General features: G+C 45.3%; 1 protein-coding gene across 1 annotated transcript; it reads right to left on the minus strand.

Annotated features, from left to right (window-relative positions):
* Positions 1–9,755: 9,755 nt before the first annotated feature.
* On the minus strand, positions 9,756–22,047 carry BOD1 (biorientation of chromosomes in cell division 1). Its single transcript, XM_049874339.1, has 4 exons — positions 21,605–22,047; positions 17,226–17,350; positions 13,900–14,096; positions 9,756–12,846 (listed from the first exon to the last, which is right to left on the minus strand). Exons 1-3 carry the CDS (start codon positions 21,833–21,835, stop codon positions 13,901–13,903), a joined length of 552 nt encoding a protein of 183 aa, XP_049730296.1. The 5' UTR covers positions 21,836–22,047; the 3' UTR covers positions 9,756–12,846; position 13,900.
* Between the last annotated feature and the right edge of the window lie 3,917 nt (positions 22,048–25,964).

The following is a 25,964-nucleotide window of genomic DNA, read 5'->3' on the forward strand; positions in this document are numbered from 1 at the left end:
TTGCCCAAGGCTGCTGGGGCACTGTTCTTTGGGAACTAGGATTTGAACCCTGATCTGAGGGTAAAAACTGTGCTGTCTCCATCTTGGTTACTTTGCCTCCCCCTAGGTGTCTCTTCCATGGAGCACCGGTGGCACAGTGGTGAAGAGCTTAGCTGTTAATCAAAAGGTTGGTAGTTCAAATCCACCAGCCACTCTTTAGAACCCCTGTGGGGCAGTCTGTCCTACAGGGTTCCTATAAGTTGGCATTGACTCGACGGCAATGGATTTTCTGTTTTGTTTTGTTTTTGGTGTGTCTCTTCTTTATGTTGGTCCTAATTCACATCTTTTATACTGCAACCATAATTGTAAATATAGTGCTTCCTGAGTTGAGTCATTTTCCTGAGTTATTAAAACTGAGGAGCAGTGGGAATGCCCACATTTGTAGCCAGGTGGACAGAAATGTGGGAATCCTGGGGACCCCTGAGAGCCTGAGGTCTTGGGCAGATTTGGCAGTCTGAAGGACTGGGCCCTTTAACTGTGAGCTCTGACCTAGGTCCAGGTGGTTAGGGTCAGAAGAACTTCACTGCAGTTAGAAACAGAATTGAACTACAGTTGATCCCCACTTTGGAGCTCAGAGAGTTTTTTTCTTACCCTTAGTACCCAAAGTCATCTGGCTGTCCATCTGAGATGTGAACCCAGGCCGTCTGCAGACCATCCAAATGGCTGAGGGTCCGTTACATTCCTATGTCCAGGTCACACCCTGTCCAACATGCAATCCTTTCTCTCTCTGCTTTCCCCCATGCCCTACAGCATCTGTGTCCCACATTTCCCATTTCTTGTTCTTCTACCCACATCATTTGGACCCTGTTCCAGGCCCCTTGGAGGGTAAAGTTCATGCCCTGGGACGGGCTCCTGTGTCCTGCTGCAGGGTGGTGGTGGCCAAAGCAGGGGAAAACCCCTTGCTCCATTTCTACTTCCCTCTTGGGCCGGCTGGGTGACATTGGCCAGGTTACTTCGTGGCTCAGGGCTTCAGTTTCTCCATCTGTAAAATGGGGTGCTAATGGCTTCTCTCCATTCTGGGGTGTTGTGATGGTCAAAGGAACCAACACCATCACCAGTATCAACAACCCCACTGCTCCTGGGGCTACTCTGAGCAATAATAGTGTTAATGAGCACTTCCTGTGTGTCCTCAGCTTGCCAGTGCTCTGCAGGCACCATCTCGTTTGATAAACAATGCAAGGAGGCGAGTAAATGATGCCGGGGTTTCTGTGGCTCCTGTTATCTGCCCTGTTCCTTCTTTGATTACCTGTCAGAACCATCCAGTGGCTGTGAGGTAACAGCCCCCATGGAGCCTGGCCATGAGGGGAGTGTCATGCCTCAGATCCCACAGAACGAGAGAAGCTTCAGGACAGAGAGAAGAGGTTGAGCAAAGTGACCTTGGGCCTCGAGGATGTGTTGTGTTGTTCTCACAAGTGGATGGGGCCACAACTACACAGCTGGTCCCCACATTAGGGCACTAAACACCATCAAGGGAGACTTTGCAGCCTCTGGTGGATGCACCCTGTTGGAATTGGTTCAATCTCAGGACCCTGATTGGAGCATAGAGCTAGCACCAGTCTCCACTCACAGGCCCAGTGCCCTTTGCCTTCACCCTCTCTGACCATCTCATGAGAGTGCAGTGGGCACAGAGCTAGCACTGCCCCTTCAGTGCAGCCCTGCCAGCCTCTTTTTCTCTTTTTGACTTAAAGGCAGAAAGCCCTAAACTAGCCTTGCCCCTCAGATTCCCCTCAGAAGAGCTCTCTCTTTGGGGCTGTCTCCGGCCTGACAATGTCCAGGACTCATATTGGTTCTCCTCTGGGTCTGGGACAGCCCATGTGCCTCTCCTGCTGTCCATCTTTCTCACGCTGTTTTTCTGCCTCAGGTAGGAAAGGCCTTGCATCTGATGCTAAGCTCCAAGACCTGGTTTAGGCCCGGGCAAAGCAGGCAGAGCTGCCTTCTCAGCTCTGGCTGTGGTTCCGTGCTATGTCATTCTAGCCGGCTTGGGCAAACACGGCCCTGGTGTGGTCCAGCTTGTCTCCCTGGAGTTCTGTGTCAGGGTTTGGGGCCGAGGCCTCTGCTGGCAGTAAAGGCCCACTCTACCAGCATCAATTGTGCAAACATCTTCCTCGGGGACGTGTGGGAAGCCAGGAGGCTGGGCCAAGGTGAAACAAGTGACCCTGGGTCTCCAGGTCAAATGGGACCCATTTTTATAACTGCAAACCGCAGGATGTTCCCAGCATCTAATGAGGAAAAGTAAAACGACATAGTACAATACTCCTTTTACGAAAATTTCATCGAATAAGGGTCACAGTGTTTTCATCCACCCTTGCCTAAGCATTTATGGAGAGATTTGTGCTTGGAACGGAAGCCAGTAAAATCCTAACTTATTAATAAGTTATGGAGTATAAACAAGTTTCTCTCTGCTAGTTTCTACAGTTTGCAAAAACTGCTGCATGATGGGTTTTCACCAAATGGTGTGGGTGTGTTTGGGATGGTCTAACCTGGTGTAAAGGACTCCCTGGGTGGTTCAAATCCACCCAGAGGTGCCTCAGAAGACAGGCCCAGTGATCTACTTCCAAAAAATTAACCATTGAAAATCCCATGGAGCACAGTTTTACTCTGACCCACATGGGGTGGCCGTGAGTCAAAGTTCACTCAATGGCAACTGTTTTTTTGTTTTTTAATAATCTATGGACATGGAATAAGTCCTGAACAGGGGAGCCTTCTACCAGTCAGCCAGAATAGGAGATGCAAAAACCAGATGAAGGGTAGCCTGGAGGCTACACGATATCGTAAACAAAGGAAAAACAGAAGGCTACTTTCAAAAGCCTGCCTTCTTTATGGTACACCACACTGACAAGGAGGTGAGCTTTCTTCTTGTCTCTAAGCCTAAAGTCAGCCCACCACGGCTCCTCCTGGCAGGCTGCTGTTACATGGTTTCGATCCATTGTAAACAGCACATCTCAGCTTGAGAGGCAGCCTTTTATTGTCCTTACTCTGTGGCCAGGTCCTTCTCAGGAAGACACTGCTAGTTCATATTATGGCACAGTGGTTAAGTGTTCGGCTGCTAACTACAAGGTAGGCAGTTCGAATCCACCAGTCGTTCCTTGGAAGCCCTGTGGGGCAGTTCTCCTTTGTTCTATAGGGTCGCTATGAGTCGGAATCGACTTGACGACAATGGGATATGACCTTAAAATAGGAATCTGATCAAATCTTTACAAATAGGTATTGAGCCATTAGATAGGACTGAGCAAGACAGGTGTCCGTGGGAGATGGAGGGGAGAGGATGGCAGTGGACCAGTGTGGGTGTCAGCTAAATTGCTTCAGGAAGAACAGTTGTCCTGGGGAGTGGCCTGATGGCAGTCCTCTTGCGTATGTGAGAAGCTTTTGTTGTGTTAAACTGCTGAGATTTTGGTGTTCCTATTGCTTTACTCCGGCACAACCCTGTGGAGCACAGTCCTATTCTGACACATGAGTTAGAGTTGACTCAAAGGCAACCAACAACAACATGGTAACTAATGCAGCCCCAGGGGACAAGGGGCAGTCAGGATTCAGGTCTTGAGTCTTTAGCTAGGGCACCCACCTTAGGAGCTCGTACGACTGTGTGAGGATGGCCATCGCTGTTTTTAGACTCCAATGCCACGCTGAGCCTGACAAGCACCTCCCATTCCCCTCCAGAATTACCTCTATTGTGACCTGAACCCTGCCCCTTAAGAGTGTGGGCTAAACTGTGCTACCTTCAGTCTCTTGGACCATTGTTTTACTTCTCCATCCTCAATCTGTTGTTCTCGTTTTAAAAACTGTAAGCTATAGACATTGACTAGACTGTACAGCCAACCCGTCTTCTGGCTTTGGCCCTGGAGAGAGTGTGCCCCTTGAGGGGAGCTGGAGAGACTTTGGAGGATGCTGTGTGTTGGCTTTATCAGTCTGCATCCTGGTTGTTTCCCCCTCTGTGTGCCTCTGTGTCCTGCCACCTTCACTCTTCCTTGGATGGGTTCAATCCTGACAACCAGAGGAATGTTACAGAGGGAACTCCAGGCTCCATTCCAGTGTCATAGATTCTAGAATTCAACTCAAGTAGCTGAAAACCTAGTCCCTATGCCTATAGATCTGGCCCTGTAGCTAAAGAAATGTTTTTGAATAACCTTAAGTAATCACAGGCAATGACACTGTAGAGTAAGGATCTCCACAGAGGTCAGCAGGGCAATGGAAAGGAGGGAAGCCAGCCAGGGAAATTTGCGTGTCTCAAAGGTGGTCTAAAATGGTGAGTTGCTACTTAGCTCTAGCAGGTTGTTATCCAGTGGGAATACAGGGCAAACTGCCACACCTTGACACTTTTCGTAAGGAGCCAGAAATACAGATCTATACAGGAATCTCAATTACTTGAGAACAAAATGGTAGACACCAACCACAGATCCATACATAGCCAACAGAACAGATCTGAGCAGCCTGTCCACTTGGTAAACTGCCCTGTGATCTACATTTGAGTGAGGGGAGCAAAGGGTGGCCTCGGTCAAGCTGATTTGATTATGGCCGAGATTTGGACAGGACTGTGGGCCCCAGAAGATTGACAAGTATGAACTTGTTAAGGAATAGGGAGACAGAGTGGCAAAGGGGTGAAAAGAAATCATGGGTTTTAAATCGAGAAAGGCTTGGATTCAAATCCCTGCTCCTCTGCTTAGGAGTTGTATGAGTTAGTTGCTTCACCTCTCTAAGCCTTGGTTTTCTCATCCATAAAACACAGAATTAATCCTACCTAACACACGTGTGTGTGAACAGGGTCATGAGAATTAAATAAAATTATGTATAAGAAAATGTCTGCCGCCTAGCAGGCTTTTAGTTCCTTTAGTTCTTCCTTTAAAAGGTCCGAGTGTGGAAGATACGTGATGAACACAATGTCTCAGGAAGGGTGGCCAAGTGGCAGTTTGCAGAAACTGGAGTCAGAAGACTGGCTAAGTCTCAGGTGGTGGGACCAATTTGAGAGGACAGATGATTATTCCCATGTGGCCTTGGGTCAAGCCCATCCCCAGCGACAAGACAGGAAGTAGACCCTCCCAAGGGTCTCCCAAGGTGATGGACAGGGTGCCTCGTGCATTGCCAACAGCAGCTCAGCTGTGCCAGCTTTCCCATCTGCTGCCCACCCCAGGCCTCAGCATTCTTATTGAAGCCACAGGAGGCAGGGCCTGGCCCTCCTGCCAGTGCTGATCTGGAGACAACTTTCAAACCCAAACCTCAGCTCCAGCCTCAGACATATTCCAGGCCCTGATCGTTACTGATGTCTGGTGGGGCGGTGGTTAAAGTACTTGGCTGCTAACCAAAAGGTCTGCAGTTTGAAACCACCAGCCATTCCACGGGAGAAAGTTGTGGTAGCGTATTTCTGTAAAGATGTACAACCTTGGAAACTTTATGGGGCAGTTCTACTCTGTCCTATAGGGTCACTATGAGTTGGAATCGACTTGACAGCATTGGGTTTTTTATTTTTTTGATTCTTGCTAGAGCCCCCACAGGCACTGTTCCTCTGGCTTTGATAGCAATGAAAGTCTCCTACAGAACTCCAGGTGATACACTGAGCAACTCTTGCAAACTCATCTCCAGAAGATGGCTTATTATTTTTTTCAAAGCCTCTGAAAACCCCAATGCCATCAGTCAATTCCGACTCATAGTGACCCTGTAAGGCAGAGTAGAACTGCTCCATAGGGTTTCTAAAGAGTGGCTGGTAGATTCAGACTGCTGACTTTTTGGTTAATAGCAGAGCCCTTAACCACTGTGCCACCAGGGCTCCTTTCAAAGCCTGAGGGGTTTAAATTACGAGCAGACCTTTCTAAGTCAAAGTGCCAAAGATGAAAAAATTGAAGATTATTACCAACTTCTGAAGTCTAAAATTGGTCAGACATGCATTCAAGATGCATTGATCATTATTGGTGATTGGAACACAAAAGTTGGAGACAAAGAAGGACTAGTAGTTGGAAAATATGGCCTTGGTGATACAAATGATGCAGGAGATCACATTTTTGCAAGACCAACAACATCACAAATACCTGTTTTCAACAGCATAAATGGCGACTATACATGTAGACCTCACCGGATGGAATACATAGGAATCAAATCAACTACATCTATGGAAAGAGATGATGGAGAAGCTCAATATCATCATTCAGAACAAGGCCAAGGGCTGACTGTAGAACAGACCATCAATTGCTCATATGCAAGTTCAAGTTGAAGCTGAAGAAAATTAAAACAAGTCCACGAGAGCCAAAGTACAACTGTGAGTATATCCCACCTGAATTTGGACACCATTTCAAGAACAGATTTGATGCATTAAAGACTAATGACCAGACAAGTTGTGGGATGACATCAAGGACATCATACAGGAAGAAATAAAAAGGTCATTAAAAAGACAAGAAAAGACCAAAATGGAAGTCAGAAGAGACTCTGAAACTTGCTCTTGAATGTAGAGTAGCTATAGTGAAAGACGAAATGATGAAGTAAAAGACCTGAATAGAAGATTTCAAAGAGCTGCTTGAGAATATTCAGTATTATAATGGTATGTGCAAAGACCTGGAGTTAGAAAACAAAGAGGGAAGAACACACTAGGCATTTTTCAAGCTGAAAGAACTGAAGAAAAAATTCAAGCCTTGAGTTGCAATATTGAAGGATTCTATGGAAAAAAAAAATCAAATGACAGAGGAAGCATCAAAAGAAGATGGAAGGAATACAGAGTCACTGTACCAAAAAGCACTGGCCAACATTCAACCATTTCAGGAGGTAGCATATGATCAAGAACAAATGGTACTGAAGGAAGAAGTCCAAGCTGCACTGAAGGCATTGGTGAAAAACAAGTCTCCAGGAATTGATGGAACACCAATAGAGTGAGGTATTTCAACAAACGGTTGCAACACTGGAAGCGTTCACTCATCTATGCCAAGAAACTTGAAAGACAACTACCTGGCCAACCGACGGGAAGAGATCCGTATTTGTGCCCATTCCAAAGAAAGTAATCTAACAGAATCTACAAATTATCAAACAATATCATTAATATATGCAAGTAAAATTATGCTGAAAATAATTCAAAAACAGTTGCAGGAGTACACCAACAGGAAACTCCTGGAAATTCAAACTGGATTCAGAAGAGGACGTGGAATGAGGAATATCATTGCTCATGTCAGATAGATTTCGGCTGAAAGCAGAGAATGCTAGAACGATGTTGTCTTAGGCTGGGTTTTCTAGAGAAGCAAAACCAGTGAAGTGTTTAAATATATATATAGAGAGAGAGAGATTTATATCAAGAAAACTGTTCACCCGGACGTAGAGGTTGTAACATGGGTCAAGAAAGATGCTCTTCCTGATTCACACAGCTGCAGGGTGAACCCAAGATCAGCAGGTTAGGGAGCAGTGTTTCTGCTCATAGGCTGTGAAGATTGGTGAATCCCAAGATCGGCAGGCAAAACCACAGGTAAACTACCAGCTCAAGTCCAAAGAACCAAAGGTCAGATGAACAGGAGCCAGCATCAGAATCCGTAACAAGCAAAAGCCCCTTGAGTCCTGCCTGGACATCTGCCCACCCTTTATCCTGGCCATATGCCCAAACTCCCCTTCAACCGATTGGCTACTCACAGCAGATACCATCACGGGGGTGATCGTATCAAATCTCAACAGGGAAGTGACCACAACACACGCCTGCCAAAACAGAGAATCATGGCCCAGTCAAGATTCGTACACTCTTAATCATCACAGATGTTTACCCGTGTTTTATTGACTATGCACATGCATTCAACTGTATGGATCATAACAAATTATGGACATTTCAAAGAATGGAAATTCCAGAACACTTAATTGTGCTCATGAGGAACCTATACAAAGGCCAAGAGGCAGTCATTGGAATAGAACAAGGGGATACAGCTGGGTTTAAAATCAGGAAAGGTATGCATCAGGGCTGTCCTTTCATCAGTTATTCAATCTATATGATATATGAATAATCTGAGAAGTTGGACTATAAGAAGAATGTGACATCAGGATTGGAGGAAGGCTCCTTAACAATCTGAGGTATGCAGATGACACAACCTCGCTTGCTGAAAGTGAAGAGGACTTGAAGCACTTACTGATGAAGATCAAAGACTACCGCCTCAACATAAAGAAAACAAAAATCCTCACAAATGAACCAATAAGCAACATCATGATAAATGGAGAAAAGATTGAAGTTGTCAAGGATTTAATTTTACTTGGATCCACAATCAAGGCCCATGGAAACAGCAGTCAAGAAATCAAAGGACATACCGCATTGCACAAATCTGAAGCAAAAGACGTCTTTAAAGTGTTAAAAAGCAGTCACTTTGAAGAGTAAGGTTCACCTGACTCAAGCCACGGTATTTTCAATAGCCTCATATACATGTGAAAGCTGGACAGTGAATAAAAAAGACCAAAGAAAAATTGATGCCTTTGGATTATTGTGCTAGTGAAGAATATTGAATATGTCATGGACTGCCAAAAGTAGGAACAAATCCGTCTTAGAAGTACAACCAGAATCTCCTTAGAAGTGAGGATGGCAAGACATTGCCCTGTTTACTTTGGACATGTTATCAGGAAGGATCAGTCCCTGGAGACAGACATCATGCTCGGTAGAGGCTCAGTGAAAAAGAGGAAGACCGTCAAGGAGATGGAATGACACAGTGGCTGCAATAACGGGCTCAAACACAGCAACAATTATGAGGATGGCTAAGGTTCTTTTTTTTTTTTTTTTTTAAGGACCATGCAACGTTTCACTCTGCTGCGCACAGGGTCACTGAGTCGGAGTCTCTCTGAGTCGGGGCCAACTCGAGGGCACCTAACAACAGCTGAATCACCTGGAGGGCTTGTTGGGCCCCTACCTGCAGCCATTTCTGACTCAGCATGCCTGGAATGGGGCTCTAGAGTATGCCCTTTCTGTCAAGTTCCCAGGTAACGATACAGGCTCTGTTACAGGTCAGTTGGTTACTGAGATTTGAGAACTGCTACTGTCATGAAAGGTCATGAAAGGCACCCTGGTGACATGGTGGTTAAAGTGCTCAGCTGTAAACCAAAACGTTGGTGGTTCAAACCCACCAGCCTCTCTGTAGCAGAAAGATGTGGCTATCTGCTTTTGTAAAGATTCCAGCCTTGGAAAACCTACGGGGCACTTCTTCTCTATCTTACAGGGTCACAATGAGTTAGAATCAACCAGAGGGCAGTGGGTTTTCTGGGCTCTCATGGCTATCTGTTAGTATTTACTCAGTTCATGTGCTAGTGATACAAAAGGCCTAAGAAAAAATGCCCCCCACCTTGGAGAGTATTAAATAGAGGTTAAGGAAAAAATGAGGAGCCCTGGTGGCACAGTGGTTAAGTGCTCTGCTAAGGGAAAGTTTGTTCGAACTCACCAGTCGCTCCGCAGGAGAAATATGTGGCAGTCTGCTTCCATTAGGATTACAGCCTTGGAAACCCTATGGGGCAGTTCTACTCCGTCCTACAGGGTTGCTATGAGTCAGAATCAACTCAATGGCAATGGGTTTGGTTTTAACGCAAAAAGTGTAAAACTCCTGGAAATCTGATAGAGGAGCCACAAACTTCACTAAAAAGCCAAAAAAGCGTTAAAACCATGACTGGATGGAAACAGTGAGTTGGGCAATACCACTCACGCATTTTAGCTAAAGACTGGAAGCCCCACATGGCCAGTAGCGATTGCAGAAGCTGCCCCAGGTCCTAAGAACGAGGCTCCAAAAGGAGACACCATCCTCTTCACCTTAATCCATCTTAAGGGTAAGATTCCTAAATTAAACCCTCTGACTACAACGCTAAGGCTGATGTTGTGCCTTGATTCTGACTCATAGCGACCCCATAGGGTTTCCTAGCCTGTAATTGTTATGGGAGCAGGGCTTTTCTCCTGCAGAGGCCCTGGGTGGGTTTAAACCAACTTTTCAGTTGGCAGCTGAGCACTTAATCATTGCTCCACCAGGGCTCCTTAAGGCTTTGATAGGTTTTCAAATGTTGGTAATATCTGTGTCTCACCGGGTTTTGCAAACGGCAGTTTTTACAAGTCTGAAAAGAGCAGTGACAATTTTTGGCTTATGAATGAATACAGCAATGGTGTTTAGTGGCACGTCCAATGGCTTAGCCCTCTTTGTGGGGGGCTTTTTCCACTTTACCTCAACATATGCTTTTTTTAGGCTTTGCGTGACTAACCCAACTACCCAGAGAATCAAGATTCAGTTAAGGTTGCAAATAGGTTTGGCTGGTAACCAGCTCCTAAGGAGGGAGAAGAGGTGGCTTTTCTTCCTAGCCCGTTGATGCTGTTTTTGTCTTGACTCACCTTCCCAGGCCCGCCAATCTATATATTAGTTTGCCCAAAAGTATGTGGGCACTGCTTCCCTGGAGATTCACCTCAGCTAAGAGCCAAAGTCATTGCGAAGGACTTAAGGGGCAAGCCAAAGAAAAATGACATGAGGTCTTACCCCTCAAAAGCTATGAGAAGGAGCACCTATGGATCCACTAATTATTACGCTTTCATTTCCATCCAACATCACCCACTTCCCTAAAAGGTTTCCTCAATGAAAATGTTTATTGTACACCAATAGTTACGTGACTAGTTACTTCTGAAACCTGGTAAAATTCTGCTTCATTTTCTTAAATGAAATCAAGTCTAGCCTTGGTAACCCTTAGTGAATTTAACACAATGATTTAAAAAAAGAAAAATGAAAAAGAAACCCTTTGTTATTTTGGCATATTTACTGTTCTGTGAAAATTAGGCTGTTTTCCATCAACTGGTACACCCTTCTCTGGTAATAAAAATAGTAAAGTAAGAAATAGGACCAAAAATTGCCTACTAAAAAATACACAAAATGTAGTAAATTGAGCACTGGGAGGTAGAAAGGATCATTTTCTCCAGGCTGCTCTATTTTTCCCTCCTCTGTTGCTGAGTTGAGGCCAGTGTTGGGTGGGCAGAATGTTGGGAGGATCAGAAAAGTGGCTCTCCAGCGAGACTCGCCCCTTGTGCAGTTGCCTCGCTGCCAGTTTTCCACCGAAAGCTCGTCTAGCAGATTGTTCTGAGGAGAGGACACTACGGTTAGTCTGAGAAGCTTCTTTGCAAAGCAAGGCTGGTGAGATTGGCCACTCCACACTTTTCTATCAATAGAGTGGAGAGGACTAGGGGGCACCCCTCCTCTGGGCACTGAAAACTTTGGTTACTCAAGAGGACAGCAGCCTACGTTAGCTGACGGAATTAAGCCAGTCAAGACGCAGGAAACAGAAGATAATTCAGATATAAATGCCACCTGGCTCAAACACAGAGCCCTCGTGGTGCAGTGGTTAACAGCTCAGCTGCTAAGCAAAATGTCAGCAGTTCAAGCCCACCAACTGTTCCTTGGAAACCCTATGGGACAGTTCTACTCTGTCCTATAGGATCACTATAAGTCAGAATTGACTCTTAAGGCAATGGGGTTTTTTTGGTGGATGAAACATGGCTAACAGAGGGCACATGCTGCCAACACATCTCAATGAATACAGCAAAACAGTCCTATAGATATTTAGGGATGTTTACGGCAAAAGTAGAACATTCGTTTTAACAGAGACTCAACTGAATAGGTTAACGTTTATTAGATTAGCAATATCCAGTAGCTGATTCAACTAAAAACCAAAGGCTCTTAGTTTAAGTAAGTGTTGATCAGATCCAAGGCTTGCTACAGAGTGTACTCCCAGGGCCAGCTGCATCAGCAACACTGGGAGGGCTAGAAATGCAGACCCTCAAGTCCCAGCCCTGACCCGCTGAATCAGAACTAGCATTCTCCCCAGACCCCTAGGTAATGCTTCTGTACACCTGCATGTGAGAAACACTGATCCTTCACTAAAGACCAGGGCCAGTAACAGACCTGGGGAGCAGGAACTGCCTGCCCGCTCCCAGCATCAGTTTCAGGGTGAGGGTAGATTCAAACCATGTCTCCCCACCTTTCGCTGCCATTCAACCATGTGCAGTGCACAGGACAAGAGCAGCAGCAAGGCAGAGGAAAAAGTGACCCTTCCCAGCCCTGCAGCCTAAGAGTCAGTGAAAGCTTCACAGCAAGAGTATCAAACTTAAGTCATTTAATGATAATTCACTTCTCTAAAAAAAAAAAAAACACACAAAAATGGGGAAAAAAGGAACACACCAAGACTTACTAGTCCCTGTAGGGCAGGAAGAAGCCTGGTCAGCCACTGTTTTTCCTTATACTTAAGGTCTGAGCTTCCTCCCTCATTCTAGCGCTCCACGTTTTCTCACCTCGTACCAAGAGAAGAAACTGGAGAGAACATTCATGTACAAGAAGGTCACCAGGACTTTAAAGCTATTTGATTCTAATGGTTTGTACATTCTAGTTTGCAACTCTAAGAAACAATATCAAACACTGCCAAATCCCTACTCCCAGCTAATGTTTCCTGTTGCTTGTTGACATTGCATCTCTGGGACCACATCAATGTTCCTTCACTGTAGCTTTTGTTTATCCTAGCACACAGACCCTAAAATCTGTATGCAATCTCCAAGTTCAAGTATAAAGGTGTGTTTCAGGACAACAGCAAGCTGCTGTAGTGTTTATCTCTCTGTAGTGCCACCTGGTGTCACCCCCTAGGACGGGCTAGCCAGTGGCCGCACAGTCCAGGGGCACCCTGTCCATTTTCCCACTGCCAAACTTGCTCCCTGTTAGTCTGGACACTGCCCAGTCAAGGATGGAATCTTGAAATTGGTGAAGACCTTGGACTATCTTCATTCAGAAGCTGTACTCCTGTGCAGTTGAAGACATTTCTTCACCGTTAATTAGGAAGAAGGAGATTTTAGCAGATGTCAGGCATTTTCTAAAAAAGAAAAAATAAGCACATCAAAATGCTGCTTTGGGGTCAGAGGCAATATTCACGTAATTTTATGTTCCTAAAGGAATTTGGTTAAACTAGAAAGACAGACTTGAAGCGAATGCTTTGCATTCCGTAAGAGACCCAAGGTTTTTTCTCAACACAGGCACAAAAAGGCAAGCACTCTCCGCAGTGCGAGCGCTCCCAAGGCTGGGGCTCTGGCGTGGCTGACCTGCAGATGCTGGGGCCAACTCACTGCATTTATCTGACTTACTGAGAAAAACAGAATCCCTTACAGAATCTGAAAAAAAGAACACCAATGGCAGAATGAAGGGATAAGGCACACCCGAATGGTTATCAATGATGGCTGGGTAGACACGTTGCCTGCGTCCTTGCTGATAACTGCTCATGTTTACCACTTTATCTCCCAAACCAAGTAAAAAGCATCCTTCTGTGTATCTACAGCTGATTTTTAAAACAAAATTTAATCCCACATTTTGTAAAAAAGGGAGTGCTCCTGATGGAAGAATCCCTTGGTAACAGACACAGGTAAACTAACTCTCCTCCTTAACACAAGGCGTCCTGCAGGGCTTAAAGCTGACCTCAAGCCCCAAGCCCCTCAGCAGGTGGCTGCATTAGAGCGCCTGCCTCGATTTACATTAAAGCTGCACACCCAACTTCACTCATGTCCAGGGGAGAGACTCATTTAAACAATTTCAGAAAAACAAGGTTTTCATTTGTGTTTTCCTTGTGCACACCAATCACCCCAGTGGGCTTCGAATGAAGTATCTACTCATAGCTTAAATGTTTAGCTCTGCTGGCACAGAAAATCACTCTGTGACACAGGAAAATGCTAATTAGCTCTCAATAAAAACTGAGTATGACAGTAGGTGACGTCCACCTGCAGTAAATACTTCTCTGAAGAGATAAGAAACACAGTCCCCAATACGGCCGACCCCATTTCTATCCATTCTGACACCCCCATCATCCAGAGAAGAACAGTCCCGCATAAAGGGTGATCTGAATGGTCTGGCATAAAGGACGTTCTGGGTACCAAACCTTATGATGTGTCCTGGGATGGAGCTGCAGGGTCCTGGCTCTCAGGCTCCGGAGGAGGCGCTGGCGTGGCGTCTTTTTTCTGGGCTGCCAGGAATTCATGAATTGCTCGTTCTATCTGAGGCCTGAAGATGTGGTTTAGTTTTGGATCCACCACCTGAGAAATAATTCTGTCTACTCCGGCTTCCAACATCCCTGACCTTGTGGAGACAAACAGGCCATTCAGTTATTTAATTCCTTTCAGACTCATTTTTAGCCCCAACCAGTGTCATGTGAGAGCCCAATAAAAGGCCACTGGTCAACACTCCAGCCCTCCTGGGGAGTTCTTTCAAAGGGCAATCTACTTACCGTACAGCTCAAGACATTTTATTTTTACTTTGGAGGGGCAATTCACAACCAACAAGCACCTATTCCTGCTAATTCATAATCTGGTCTACTACCATTTCAACCTTGTATGAAGGAGCCAAACGAAACTAAGCAGACTGTCCAAGACAAAGGACAAGTGACAACATGATGGGAAAACTTGATGACACGTGCAGATCTGAAAATCTTCATACCATCAAAAGCCAGTGAACCTCAGCTCTGACTCCATTTCCTTAACATTGATTCTCTTAATAGACAAAGCTGGAGAAGCAGCCTCCACCAGCAACCTGGCTATTACAGGTAATCCCCAACTTAAAATGACTTCAAGTTAAGACGAACCATACTTACAACTTTATTTTTTGTACATTTTATAGTTAGCAATATGTACTACATACAATGTTGCAGTGTGCAATTTGCTAATGTTATCATTCTCATATGTTCACTTGCACATGTTCAGTGTTACGATTTATAAAGATACTGATAATACAAGACAATAATAATTTAAAAAATGAGGTATTAGACTTATGCCGGAACTGACTTATGGTTGGAACAGACTACCTGTAATCCCCAAGCCCTGTACAAATCAGTCACAGCTGAGTGTTTACGCCTTATCAATCTAACATGGCCTTCGGCTGTGGCTGGTCACCTGTAATACATAACAGACAACTGGGACACAAACGGGTGAACACACAAGATCCAAATTGGTCCTAAGTCAAAATATATTTTGACTAATTTTATCAATGTCTACATTGTGTTTATTTACTAATCAGCAGTGCAGCGCACAATTTCACAAGGGTTCCAGTACATCTTTGATGTGGTGAAAAACAGGTGAAATCGTGTATTACAGATCTGTAAGTAAGCACAAGTAAGCCTGTGCATACCTGCTTATTGGGTCATCTGTCCCTGGAAGAAACAAATCACATTTGAAAAGTTTGGAAAACAGCCCATGGAGGTGCAAACCGCAAACTCAAGTATTTTCCTCAAAGGATTAAAATATTCAAATACCAAGACAAGCATATGAGCAGGTCTTACTAACTGGGGTTCTTAGGCCATCCCAGCCTTTGCTTGGGTAGAAAGGGGGCCCACAGTAACTGGGCAGGTGGTCTGTCAGGACAGGGCAAAGGAACAAATGAGTGAACATATATAGTGACAAGTAAGACAGGAAATAAGGAGCCCTGGTGGCACAGTGATTAAGAGCTCAGCTGCTAACCAAAAGGTTGGCAGTTCAAATCTACCACGCTCCTTGGAAACCCTATGCGGCAGTTCTACTCTGTCCTATAGGGTTGCCCTGAGTTGGAATTGATTCAACCGCAATGGGTTTTTTGGAAGATGGGAAATAGCCCTTGAATATGGAGTCAGTGGTGAAAACCAGCTTATCTGCAGGAAGCCTCAATGTAAACACACAGCTATCAGAGCATTTACAGGGCACAAGTTCAGGGAGCCTGTGAGTTAGACCTTATCTGCCCTTACGACCAGGAGCAGGAACCAGAGCGAGGTCAGCATCAGGCCTTGGATCAGTTATGAAGCAATCAAACGTAGAAGGTGCATGTTGTGTAAAAACATGGTAATAGCACCTTTCAAAATACTCCGTTTTGATATATTCTGTTAATATGCCGGCCAATCCTTTTGTAGACCTAAACTTATCTAGTCTGCTACAATAGCTGTAAAATAGGCTTGTTATGAAGATTAGCAATAACACACTTAAGGACCAGGGCCAGACATGTATAGGTGCCCAGTAAGTAGTAGTCACTGTCCCCTTCTTTCTGAAAGATCCCTGCACCACCAGTCTGGTTGAGCAGGAAACAAGAAAGGTATCAGGTAACAGCTCCAGAATAACAAGGCACTGGGCATCTTTTGAGAGCATGCTTCTTCCCCAACCCTCAGAAATATTTTACAAACTTTAGCTTTCTTTGTTTAAAAAGGTTCAGACGTCAGTGGCCATAAGCCATATTGAAAGTTCTAGCCTGTTAGTAATAGCAAAAATTCTTTCCCATATTTTTAAACTTATTTTCAAATTATCGATGCACAGGAAATTGCAAGATGGGTACAGGAAGGTCCATGGATGCTTCCCCCAGCCACCCCTCGTGCTAGTGTCTTGCCTAACTAGAGTACAACATCAAAACTATGTCAATATCAAAGGAACATTGGTAACAACCACAGACCTTATCCAGATGTCACCAGTTACTCGTGTGTGTGTATAGTTATATGCAATTTTATTACATGAGTCGCTCTATTTGGCCACTGCAATCAAGATGCTTAGTTGTACCATCAGCACAAGACTCCCCCTTTACAGTCACAACCACCTCCTCCCACAGCCCTAGCCCCTGGCAATCACTAATCTGCCCTCTATCTCTACTGTGTGTTCTCTCACGAAGATCATGTGAATGGAATTGCGCACCATGCATCCTTTTGATATTGGCTTTTTCACTCTGCATAATTTCCCTGACTTTTCTGTTTTTCAAGAGGCAGGCTTCAGGAGCTTTTATCCCAGGAGAGTTTAGCGGAGCAGGAAGGCCTGAACACAAATGCACGTATTAAGAGCCAACAAAAATTCTATGCAGGACCAAAGATTCCATGGTCCATCTCTACTTTTGTGCCTGGTGACACACTGGGTGAAGTATCCATAGCACAGTCCCAACGCTGACACCTTGGATAACATTTATTATATGTATGCTGTAACTAGACGGAAAACTTCAAAGAGCAGGAAACTTGCCTTGTACTTTGGGACAGCTTTTGACACACCCAGTTGAGATGACATTGGAGGCCTACCTAGGTTGGATAAACCAGCAAGAATTTCAGCTATTTGCCTGCTTTAACGTTAATGCTCATAAAATAACAGATTTCTGTCACTCCTACGTGATCTCTGACATAAAGCACCTCCACCCTAACAGTGCCTTAGATAAGCGTTCTTGTGCATCATCACACTTTTGCTCACAGCCCTTGCAATCTAGTTTCTGCTTACTTACTGAACCACGCTCTGCCTCAGACCATTTCGCAACTGGTTTTTGTTCATCGTGGGGTTCCATTCCTGCTTGTCCAGATGTGTTGACACAAAATTATCCACTTTCTGCCTCAGGTTTTGGTAAGCTGGCTAAAATATTAAAAAGAAGGGGCAAGTCAGAAGTTAAATGCACCAAACTTTTCGAAAACAGTCATTCAGAATACTGGTTTTCATAGAAATTCATACTTTCTCATCTAAATATATTCCCACTATAATTACATGGCGATCACCATGCAACATGGTAGGGCCAGAGCGTTAGAGCTAGCAGGAGAGCTCGTGTGATAGTGGGCTGAGTGCTGGATGCTTTACTTACATGATCCCACTTACTTTTCAAGCAACTCTAAGAAGGAGGTCCTATTATCTCCTTCCTCTTCCACATCACAGACCAGAAATTTAGCCTTAAAGAGTAAATAACTTGCCCACATGGCTGAAGTGTGATAAAACCAAGGTTAGACCTAGGCTGCATTGGATCAAAGAAGACTAGGTTCTCGCCCTGGTTCTATCGCTTACTAGCTATCTTAACTTTCGACAAGTCACTCACCTCCTAAGTCTGTTATTTCCATCTGTAAAACTGAAATATTACTGTCCTGTTACCTCACAGGGTGTTCTCGGCAACAAGGTCCCGGGAAAGCCCTCTGCGTAGAATGAAGATCTACCCACACCTCAGTAAGACATTAGTCCAAAAAAGAGCATTCTCTGCTTGAGAGGCACTTACTGGTGGCAAACGTTCTAAACAAAACTAGCGTCAGAAGAATTAGAAGTAACTTGGAAACCCTGGTGGCATAGTGGTTAAGAGCTATACCTGCTCACCAAAAGGTTGGCAGTTCGAATCCACCAGGCGCTCCTTGGAAACCCTATGGAGCAGTTCTACTCTGTCCTCTAGGCTCGCTGTGAGTTGAAATCTACTCGATGGCAATGGGTTTGTTTTTTGTTTTGGTGAACACAGGAATGCACGTCCTGAGCCAAAGACCTTCTGACTCTATCAGTGCCTCTCCTCTCCAAACCAGATATGAGCGTGTAGGCCGCTGGTCGGCACTTCACGCTGTAGCCCACCCAAGGTGGGCAGTGCATATGTCTCCCCCCCAACGGTGCTGGCCTGAACTGTAATTTGCTCTGGCCAATGGAACGTTAGTGACATGAGGCCTCAAATGTGCTTGTGCATCTGCCTTGGCTCTTGCATGACTTTGGGAGGGCATGTCCTGTGTCGCCACTGCCCCTTCAAGCCTGGAATCTAGAATGAGCGCATGTGCACCCAGACCTAAACCCAACCCACAGCCTGGACACGAGCCCAGGCAGCCTAGCGCTGAGCCACCCAGCTGAAGCCTGCCTAGGTCAGCCGAACTTAAGCTGACTCGCAGCTCTAGCCGCATAAATGAGCGCCAATGCTTATTGTTATAAGCCACTGAGGTTTGGTTTCCTATGCAGCATTACTATGGCAAAAGCTTCCTAACACATCAGGCAAATGAATTCATCAAAGCAATCACCAGGCCTCCTGCCATGGGTAGACTCTTCCAAAATACCAAGAAAGCAGGCTTACAAGCCTACTAAAGAATCTCCACTAAACCTGAAATGAGGAAGGCTGGGAGGAGGCTGAAGAGGAGTAAAATTCACAGTTAACAACTCCTTTTTCCTGGTAACCATCTTCTCTTCACAAGGGGTTGGCAAGTGGCTGCCATGTTCTTATGGCCCTGTTCACCTGCCGCAAGCTAAGACAAGGCAAGCGTTGCCTGAGATCTTTACAACCGGAGCTCAGAGAGGAAAAATCTGTTAAGAGTGCTCAAGTGATGCTGGCAACCAAATGGATGACTCCACTCTGCAGACACAGTAACATAAATGTAAGAGCAGAGAGGAAAGAGCGCCCTAATGGAGAATCCCAGGTTGCAAACGCATCCCTCCTATTCTGGCACAGTTTGTTCATTCAATCCTTCCTTGGATTCCACGAGTCAACAGACTCCTCTCTTTGCTTAAAGGACTTAGAATTAGATTTCCGTCACTTTTAACCATGAATCCTGATGCTGTACCTTCTACCACTCAAAACAATTCACACAGTTTGAGATGACAGAAACTGTTTACTGAAAAAAGGCAAAGGATAGCAAATGCTAGTACCAAACCTTTAACAGACTTGACATACAGTTCATCTAGTCAAAGGACCTAATGTCCCTATATTAACACCTTACTATAAATGTTTTATCATTTATCTATCCAACCAGTCCTCTCTTAATCAGCCATCAGGTCATTCTATTTAATTACTTGTATACCGGGTGGATGGCACAGCAAATTACAGACATCAGTACACTTTCCCCTGTGCACTTTGGTACTTGAGTGGGGCCCAAAACTTCCACCTCTAATAAGTTCCCAGGTGATACTGGTGCCGCTGATCCAGGGATCACACTTTGGAGAAACACTGAGCTAAACAAAGGTCTCAGATAAGACATGCCCGAAGACACTGTCTTTAAGAATTAAAACCACCCGGTAACTACCAGAAGAAACAATTAAAAGGTATAAGTGGTTGTAAGGAGCCCTGGTGGCACAACGGTTATGTGCTCAGCTGAACCCACCTAGTGGCTCTGCAGGAGAAAGAACTGGCGATCTATTCTTGTAACGATTACCCACTGCCATCAAGTCGATTACCAACCGATAGCGATGCTACAGGGCAGAGGAGAACTGCCCCACAGGGTTTCCAATGAGCTGTAAATCTTTACGGAAGCAGACTGCTACATCTTTCCTCTTCGGAGCGCCTGGTAGGTTCCAACAGCTGACCTTCTGGTTAGCAGCCAAGCACTTAACCACTGCACCACCAACCTAGAAAGTCCTATGGACAGTTCTACTGCCACACGGGGTTGCTATGAGTTGAACTGACTTGATGGCACCCAGCAACATATGTGGTTGCCTTCCGACCCCCTGCTTCCCAACAGCTTCTTAATATTCTGGATCATTTCTTTTTTTTTTGATTAAGCCACAAAACCTAATCATAAGAAATGAGTGGAGATTTTGTTGATGGGAAACATCCAGGGTCCTTCTGAAGAAGGAGAAAGCAGGTGACATGGTTTTCCGGGTTCCTTAAAGAACAGCAAGTACCTTGTTTCGCTTCTAACATGGGGTTTTTATCTTGGAGGAGTAAAACGGCAAGCAGAACTTTACTATATATACTACCTGGTTTACATGTAAGTTTTCTATCTTAAAACATGAGCTTTGAGATGGGGTCAGTGGCTTACTTATTCCGGCACCTTCACAGGAACACTGCCATATTATTAGTTCAGTAAATGTTCAATGAATAACTAGATTATGTCCTTCCCTTATCTTTAAGGTCTCATTTTCAGGCCACAATCTTCCTGTAAAGTACCAAAAACACACCAAACCTATTGCTGTAGAGTCGATTCCGACTCACAGCGACCCTACAGGACAGGATAGCACTGCCTCATCGAGTTTCTAAGGAGTGCCTGGCGGATTTGAACTGCTGACCTCTTGGTTAGCAGCTGTAGCACTTAACCACTACACCACCAGGGTTTCCTCCTGTAAAGCAGGCAACAAGACTTCCATAATAGGTTAAAAGAGGGAAAAATCATATCCCTAGAGGAGCCCAGCCAGTAAGAGCGCCGCCAAAACCTACAACTTAAAGAGTCTTTGATCGTGCTTGGAAAAGCTTCTAAAAAAAGAAAATGAATATTCCAGAAATTAAGTGTCTGACATTTAATACACATTATTTCATTGAATCCCAACAAACCCTGAAAGTAGGTAAAGTGAAATTGCAGTTTTACTGGGGGTTGACCTATGGCATTAATTCTCAAATAAGCACCAAACCCCCTTTAATCAATGATGGAATACAATATATGGGTGCTTTAACAACAACGGACTTTAACTAGATACTAAAGTTTGCAAATCACTGAGGCAGAGCAAAGGAACAAATGAATCGCTATAATACGCTGATGACTGCATTCAAACTACCGCGTTCAATAGAGAACTGGTGGAAATTCTAAACCATTCTTGCTTACCTACCTGGTTTTCTCCACCGCTTGTAACGAATTGAGGTTTGTTATTGAGGGATTTAAAAGAGTCCCATCTCGGGAATGATAGAATCTGGGTTCTAAAAACTAGTATTAATCGCCCTGAAGTTCTGAGAAGCGATCAGGCTAAAATCGTACAGCTACAAAGTGGCGGGCTGGGAGTCTGCTCCACAGAAGTACGACTCAGCTCTCTGTACTGCCCCAAGCGGTTTAACACCTCACCGCTGAGATTTAAAAGGTATCTTTTGTCTTTTTGTCTCTGCTTTAGAAAAAAAAAGGCTGCAACCTTGGCGGCCTCACACCCAGCCCGGCTTCGCTCGACCCAGGCGGTCTCAGCTACCTTCGTGTCCACGTCGGCCAGGCAGTCCCGGCGGAAGCTGTCAAACAGGCCCCGGCTCTTGAGCTGCTCCACGATGAGCGCGATGAGCTGCGGGTCGCCGGGGGGCAGCGACGCGGGGTTGATGGGGCCGCCGCTGCCGCCGGCGCCTGTCACGCCTGACGCTGCCCCTGCGGAGGCCGGGCCCGCTCCGCCACTGCCCACCGCGCCCGTTCCCCCGCCGCCGTCAGCCATGGCTGCGCTCCGGCCCCGCGACCGAGGCCGAATAAAGCTTCTTCTCAGGGGAAGAGGGCCCGAGTCGCGTAGAGGGGGTGGCGGAGCAGTAGGCTCCCAAAGAGATGAGGGAAGCGGGGGAGGCTGCGAAGGAGGCGGCGGTGCAGAAAGCAGGCTCTCAGGCGGCGGCGGCGGCGGCGGCAGCAGAGGCGGCCGAAACTCCCCGCTCAATACCTGGCGCGCTCCAGATTGCGTCACTCTTGACTTTTGCATTCTGGGGCGGGAAGTTTTCGGCATCAGTTCGGGCTTTCTTATAAGCAGGAGTGTGGTGCACGAAAACTACAATTCCCGGCAGGCTCCGGACGCGCCCGTCGCGAGTTTGCGGGGGCAGTATGGGAATTGTAGGCTCAGGCCCTCGTGGGTGCTGCAAGCGGGTCGCCTATCCCAGTCGAGTCACTACTATCCTCACATTAATCCAATTTATCTCAACAGTGCTTGATTATAAGAATCATCTGCGGTGCTTGCTAAAAGTGTAGATTACCAAGCTGATCCCTTGGAGACTCTGATTCAGTATTTCTGGGTCGGGGCCAAGGAATTTGTGTTTTTAACATGTACTCCCACCCCCTACTAAACAATATAATCAGGGAAATTTAAAAAACAGCGGACTTGTCAAATTTCTATTATTCAAAAATTTGACTTTTTCTTCTGATTTTAAGAGCAATGCATGCACATTTTAGAAAATTGGAAAAGTGTGAGGAAAGAAAATGAAGATCTCTGGTAAGTGTCTTACACGTGGGTAGATTTTCTCTCAGATATTAAATAATAATTAAAAACCTAGTATCGAGTAACTGGAATATGCCAGGCATGATGCTAAGCACTTTACAAGCACCACTTCACAACAGTCTAAGAAGTAGTTGCTATTATTCGCCTTTTACAGATGCAGAAATGAAGGCGCAAGAGTTTGTTAACGTGAGCACACAGCTGGAAGTGGAAAGATAGGATTTGAACCCAGGTTTCCTGAATCGAAATCTTGCGTGCTTAACCTAAGGCGCGCTACATCCCAAGAGCTATCTGACATCATACAATAGATAAGGTTTTATATCCAGATTTTTTACAGCCACAATTCACTGTTGGAACTCTATGATTGCCACCATTATTCTCTCTTCTTTGCATCTTTTTGCGCTTTAGCTCCTGCCCACAACCCCGGCAATTATGTCAGCTGTTGTTATTTCCAAATCATACATGATAATGGAGGGGATGTAAATAATAAATTCTGCAATATCCTTGGCTTCCTGGAAGATCCAGGATTGGCAGAGATCCAGGATATTCTCCATTCCAACATTTACTACTCATGATAGTTTAAATTAACCCTCAAGATAAATATTCAGGTGTTAGTTTCTACTCGTCGTTTGGCATCAGCTCAACCTTCCTCATGATAAGTTAATGTCAAACATTCTCCCTTAATACCATCACCGTCCTTGAAATCACCTGAGATCTATTCCTACTAATGAACCCTACACTTTCATCATTCACAGTTAGCCTCAGAAGAAGCCCAATTCAGGCTGCCTGGGCCCCAGGTTCATTCTCTTCCAAGCTCCCTGATCACCTTGGCCAACCTCCCCTCCAGTTTAGGCACACCACACCTTACTTTCTTTCCTCAGGGCAAATTTTTCTGATCTCCAACCCTAATCTGGTTTTTTAGGGTAATGCTTCAGCTATAGGTATTTCCTTCTAATGGAGTTAGTTTTGCTCTTCCCCAAAGCATGCTGGGGATGAACTCGGGATGGACTGGGACTAAGGTACAAGGCCAGGAATGGTGTGACTAGGCCAGTGGCCAAGGCCGAGGAATGCCTTAGCAAGAAAGGGCCTGGATGAGAAGTCCCTGGGAACGCTACCTGCCCAAGGACATGGGAGTAAAACCATGAGCCTTGGTCCCAGCTGAAACGGTATGTAAGCTTGTTCCCCTTGCTAGGCAATTGCAGAGCACTAAACTGGTCCAGCCACTGCCCTGGGTCACTGTCCCATAAGTAAGCTTCCCAGTAAACCATATGTCATGATTGCTGGTTCTGGAGTCTTTCTTCGGTCTCTTGGAGATGTGGCTAACCTTGGGTCCAGGTGCTGCTTGATTGTTACACAACAGGTTTTGTCTCCCTGATATAGACTCTTAGAACCTCATTCTTGTAGCATTTACTGTAATTCAAAGTGAATCATTTATAGGCTAATTGGTGGCCTGTCTCCCCTGCCGGAGTATAACCTTTAGAGCAGGGACCACAACTTATTCATTGCTATTTCCCCAGCCCTTACCACAATGTATAACTCTGAGAAAACCAAACCAAACCCGTTGTGTCGATTCCAACTCATAGCGATCCCACGTTTTAGAGTAGAACTAGCTCCGTAGAATTTTCAATGGCTGTAATTTTATGGAAGTAGATTGCCAGGCCTTTCTTCTGTGGTGCCATTGGGTGGACTAAAATTGCCAACCTTTGCATTAGTAGCTAAAAACAAACCATTTGTACCACCCAAGGACCTATACTTAGACCAAGAGCCTGGGCCCCAAGAACCTGGCTCAGAGAGGGTTCCAATAAATATTGGTTGAACGGGTGAGTGTTTGCTTTAGTTCTTGTCTGTTTCCTGTAGCCATGGGATAGGGTCAGAGACTGTGTGGATGGGGACATTTATGGCGACAATCTTGAGAAAAGAAAGAATCACTTTAGTAGGAGATGGCGGGTTAGTCTGTCATGACCTAACGGGTAGGTGATCCCAAGTGATCCTGGTTGCTATAAACTCTGAACTGTGAAAAGATGCTCACCCCATGCCCTTGACGTTGCCTCTAGAATTGGTATAAATGGGGCAGGCAAGGGGAGCACAGGTGACCGGGACTAGTAGAGCTTATTCACTCAAACCCTGCAAATGTGCTGCTTCCCAAGGTCAAGGAAAGTGTAACAAACCACAGTGGTCACCAGGGAGCGCCATTGCTGTATTAATCATCTAGAATGTTTAGCAATCTCTGCACAGAATATTTTGTTAAATTTTGGCCTAGGTAGTAATCTCTTTTTTCCAGGTATCCTTTAGGTAACATTGGAAACCCTGGTGGCATAGTGGTTAAGTGCTACAGCTGTTAACCAAAAGGTTGGCAGTTTGAATCCGCCAGGAGCTCCTTGGAAACTCTGTGGGGCAGTTCTACTCATCGACTCAACGGCAGCGGGTTTGGTTTTAGGTAACAATCACTGCTGATTCTCAGTCTTAAAATTTGCCCGTAATGAGTGACATGACACAGTGACTTGTACATATTAGATGCTGGAATATTTTATGTCAAAGACTGCATGGAGGGTATAAATTCTGCAAGCCTACAAGCCCAAATCCAGACCTCAAAGGAGAAAGGGCAGAAACGGGGAAAGAAATGAGATCCATAGGCTGCCAAGGGGGGAAATGGAAAAGTAGCCAAACGCATGGGTTTTTTTGCATCAGATTGTGCTGGATCAGAATCCCAGCTCTGTCACTTTGTAGGTAGTATGACCTAGGACCTTGGAAAAATTGCATTACCTCTCGGAGCCTCAGTTTCCTCAGATCTGAGGAGGGGATAAAGCATAGTCTTGGCAATCCAGTTAGTATAATTCCTGGTCCTTATTCAGTGCTTAACAATAGATTGCAGTCACAGTTGATGTTTGGGCTGGGAGGCTATTTGATTAACCTCTGCCTCCCCTGACTAACCTCTAAATTCCATGAAGGCAGGGACTGTCTACTGCATTGTTCACTGTTGTGTTCTCAGCATCTAGAACAGTGCCTGGTAGGTACAGGCTCTTGGTAAATACGTAATGCATGGATGGAAAAGGAAAAAAAAAAAGAATGAGAATGGGAAGTTTACTCTTCTAGATACAGATAAGACCTTTTAAGACTTGATATTATCTTAGACTGAGTGTCAGGATATAGCCAATATTCGGAGGGGTCGGGTACAATCTAGTGAGCCATTTATAATATACAACTAGACTGGACTAGGAGGCTGGAGGTCAGGGCAGGCCTAAAGGTTAGAAGTCTGTCTGTAGTTGCCTTGCTAACCTTCCAGCCTTCTAATCCAAGATCCTGATCCTTCAGCAAGAGCATTTCAGAACCCTATGGGGACAGAGTAGCCCTGGTGGTGCAGTGGTTAAGA

This window comes from Elephas maximus, chromosome 2 (assembly GCF_024166365.1).
Source record: "Elephas maximus indicus isolate mEleMax1 chromosome 2, mEleMax1 primary haplotype, whole genome shotgun sequence".
NCBI classification, from domain to species: domain Eukaryota; kingdom Metazoa; phylum Chordata; class Mammalia; order Proboscidea; family Elephantidae; genus Elephas; species Elephas maximus.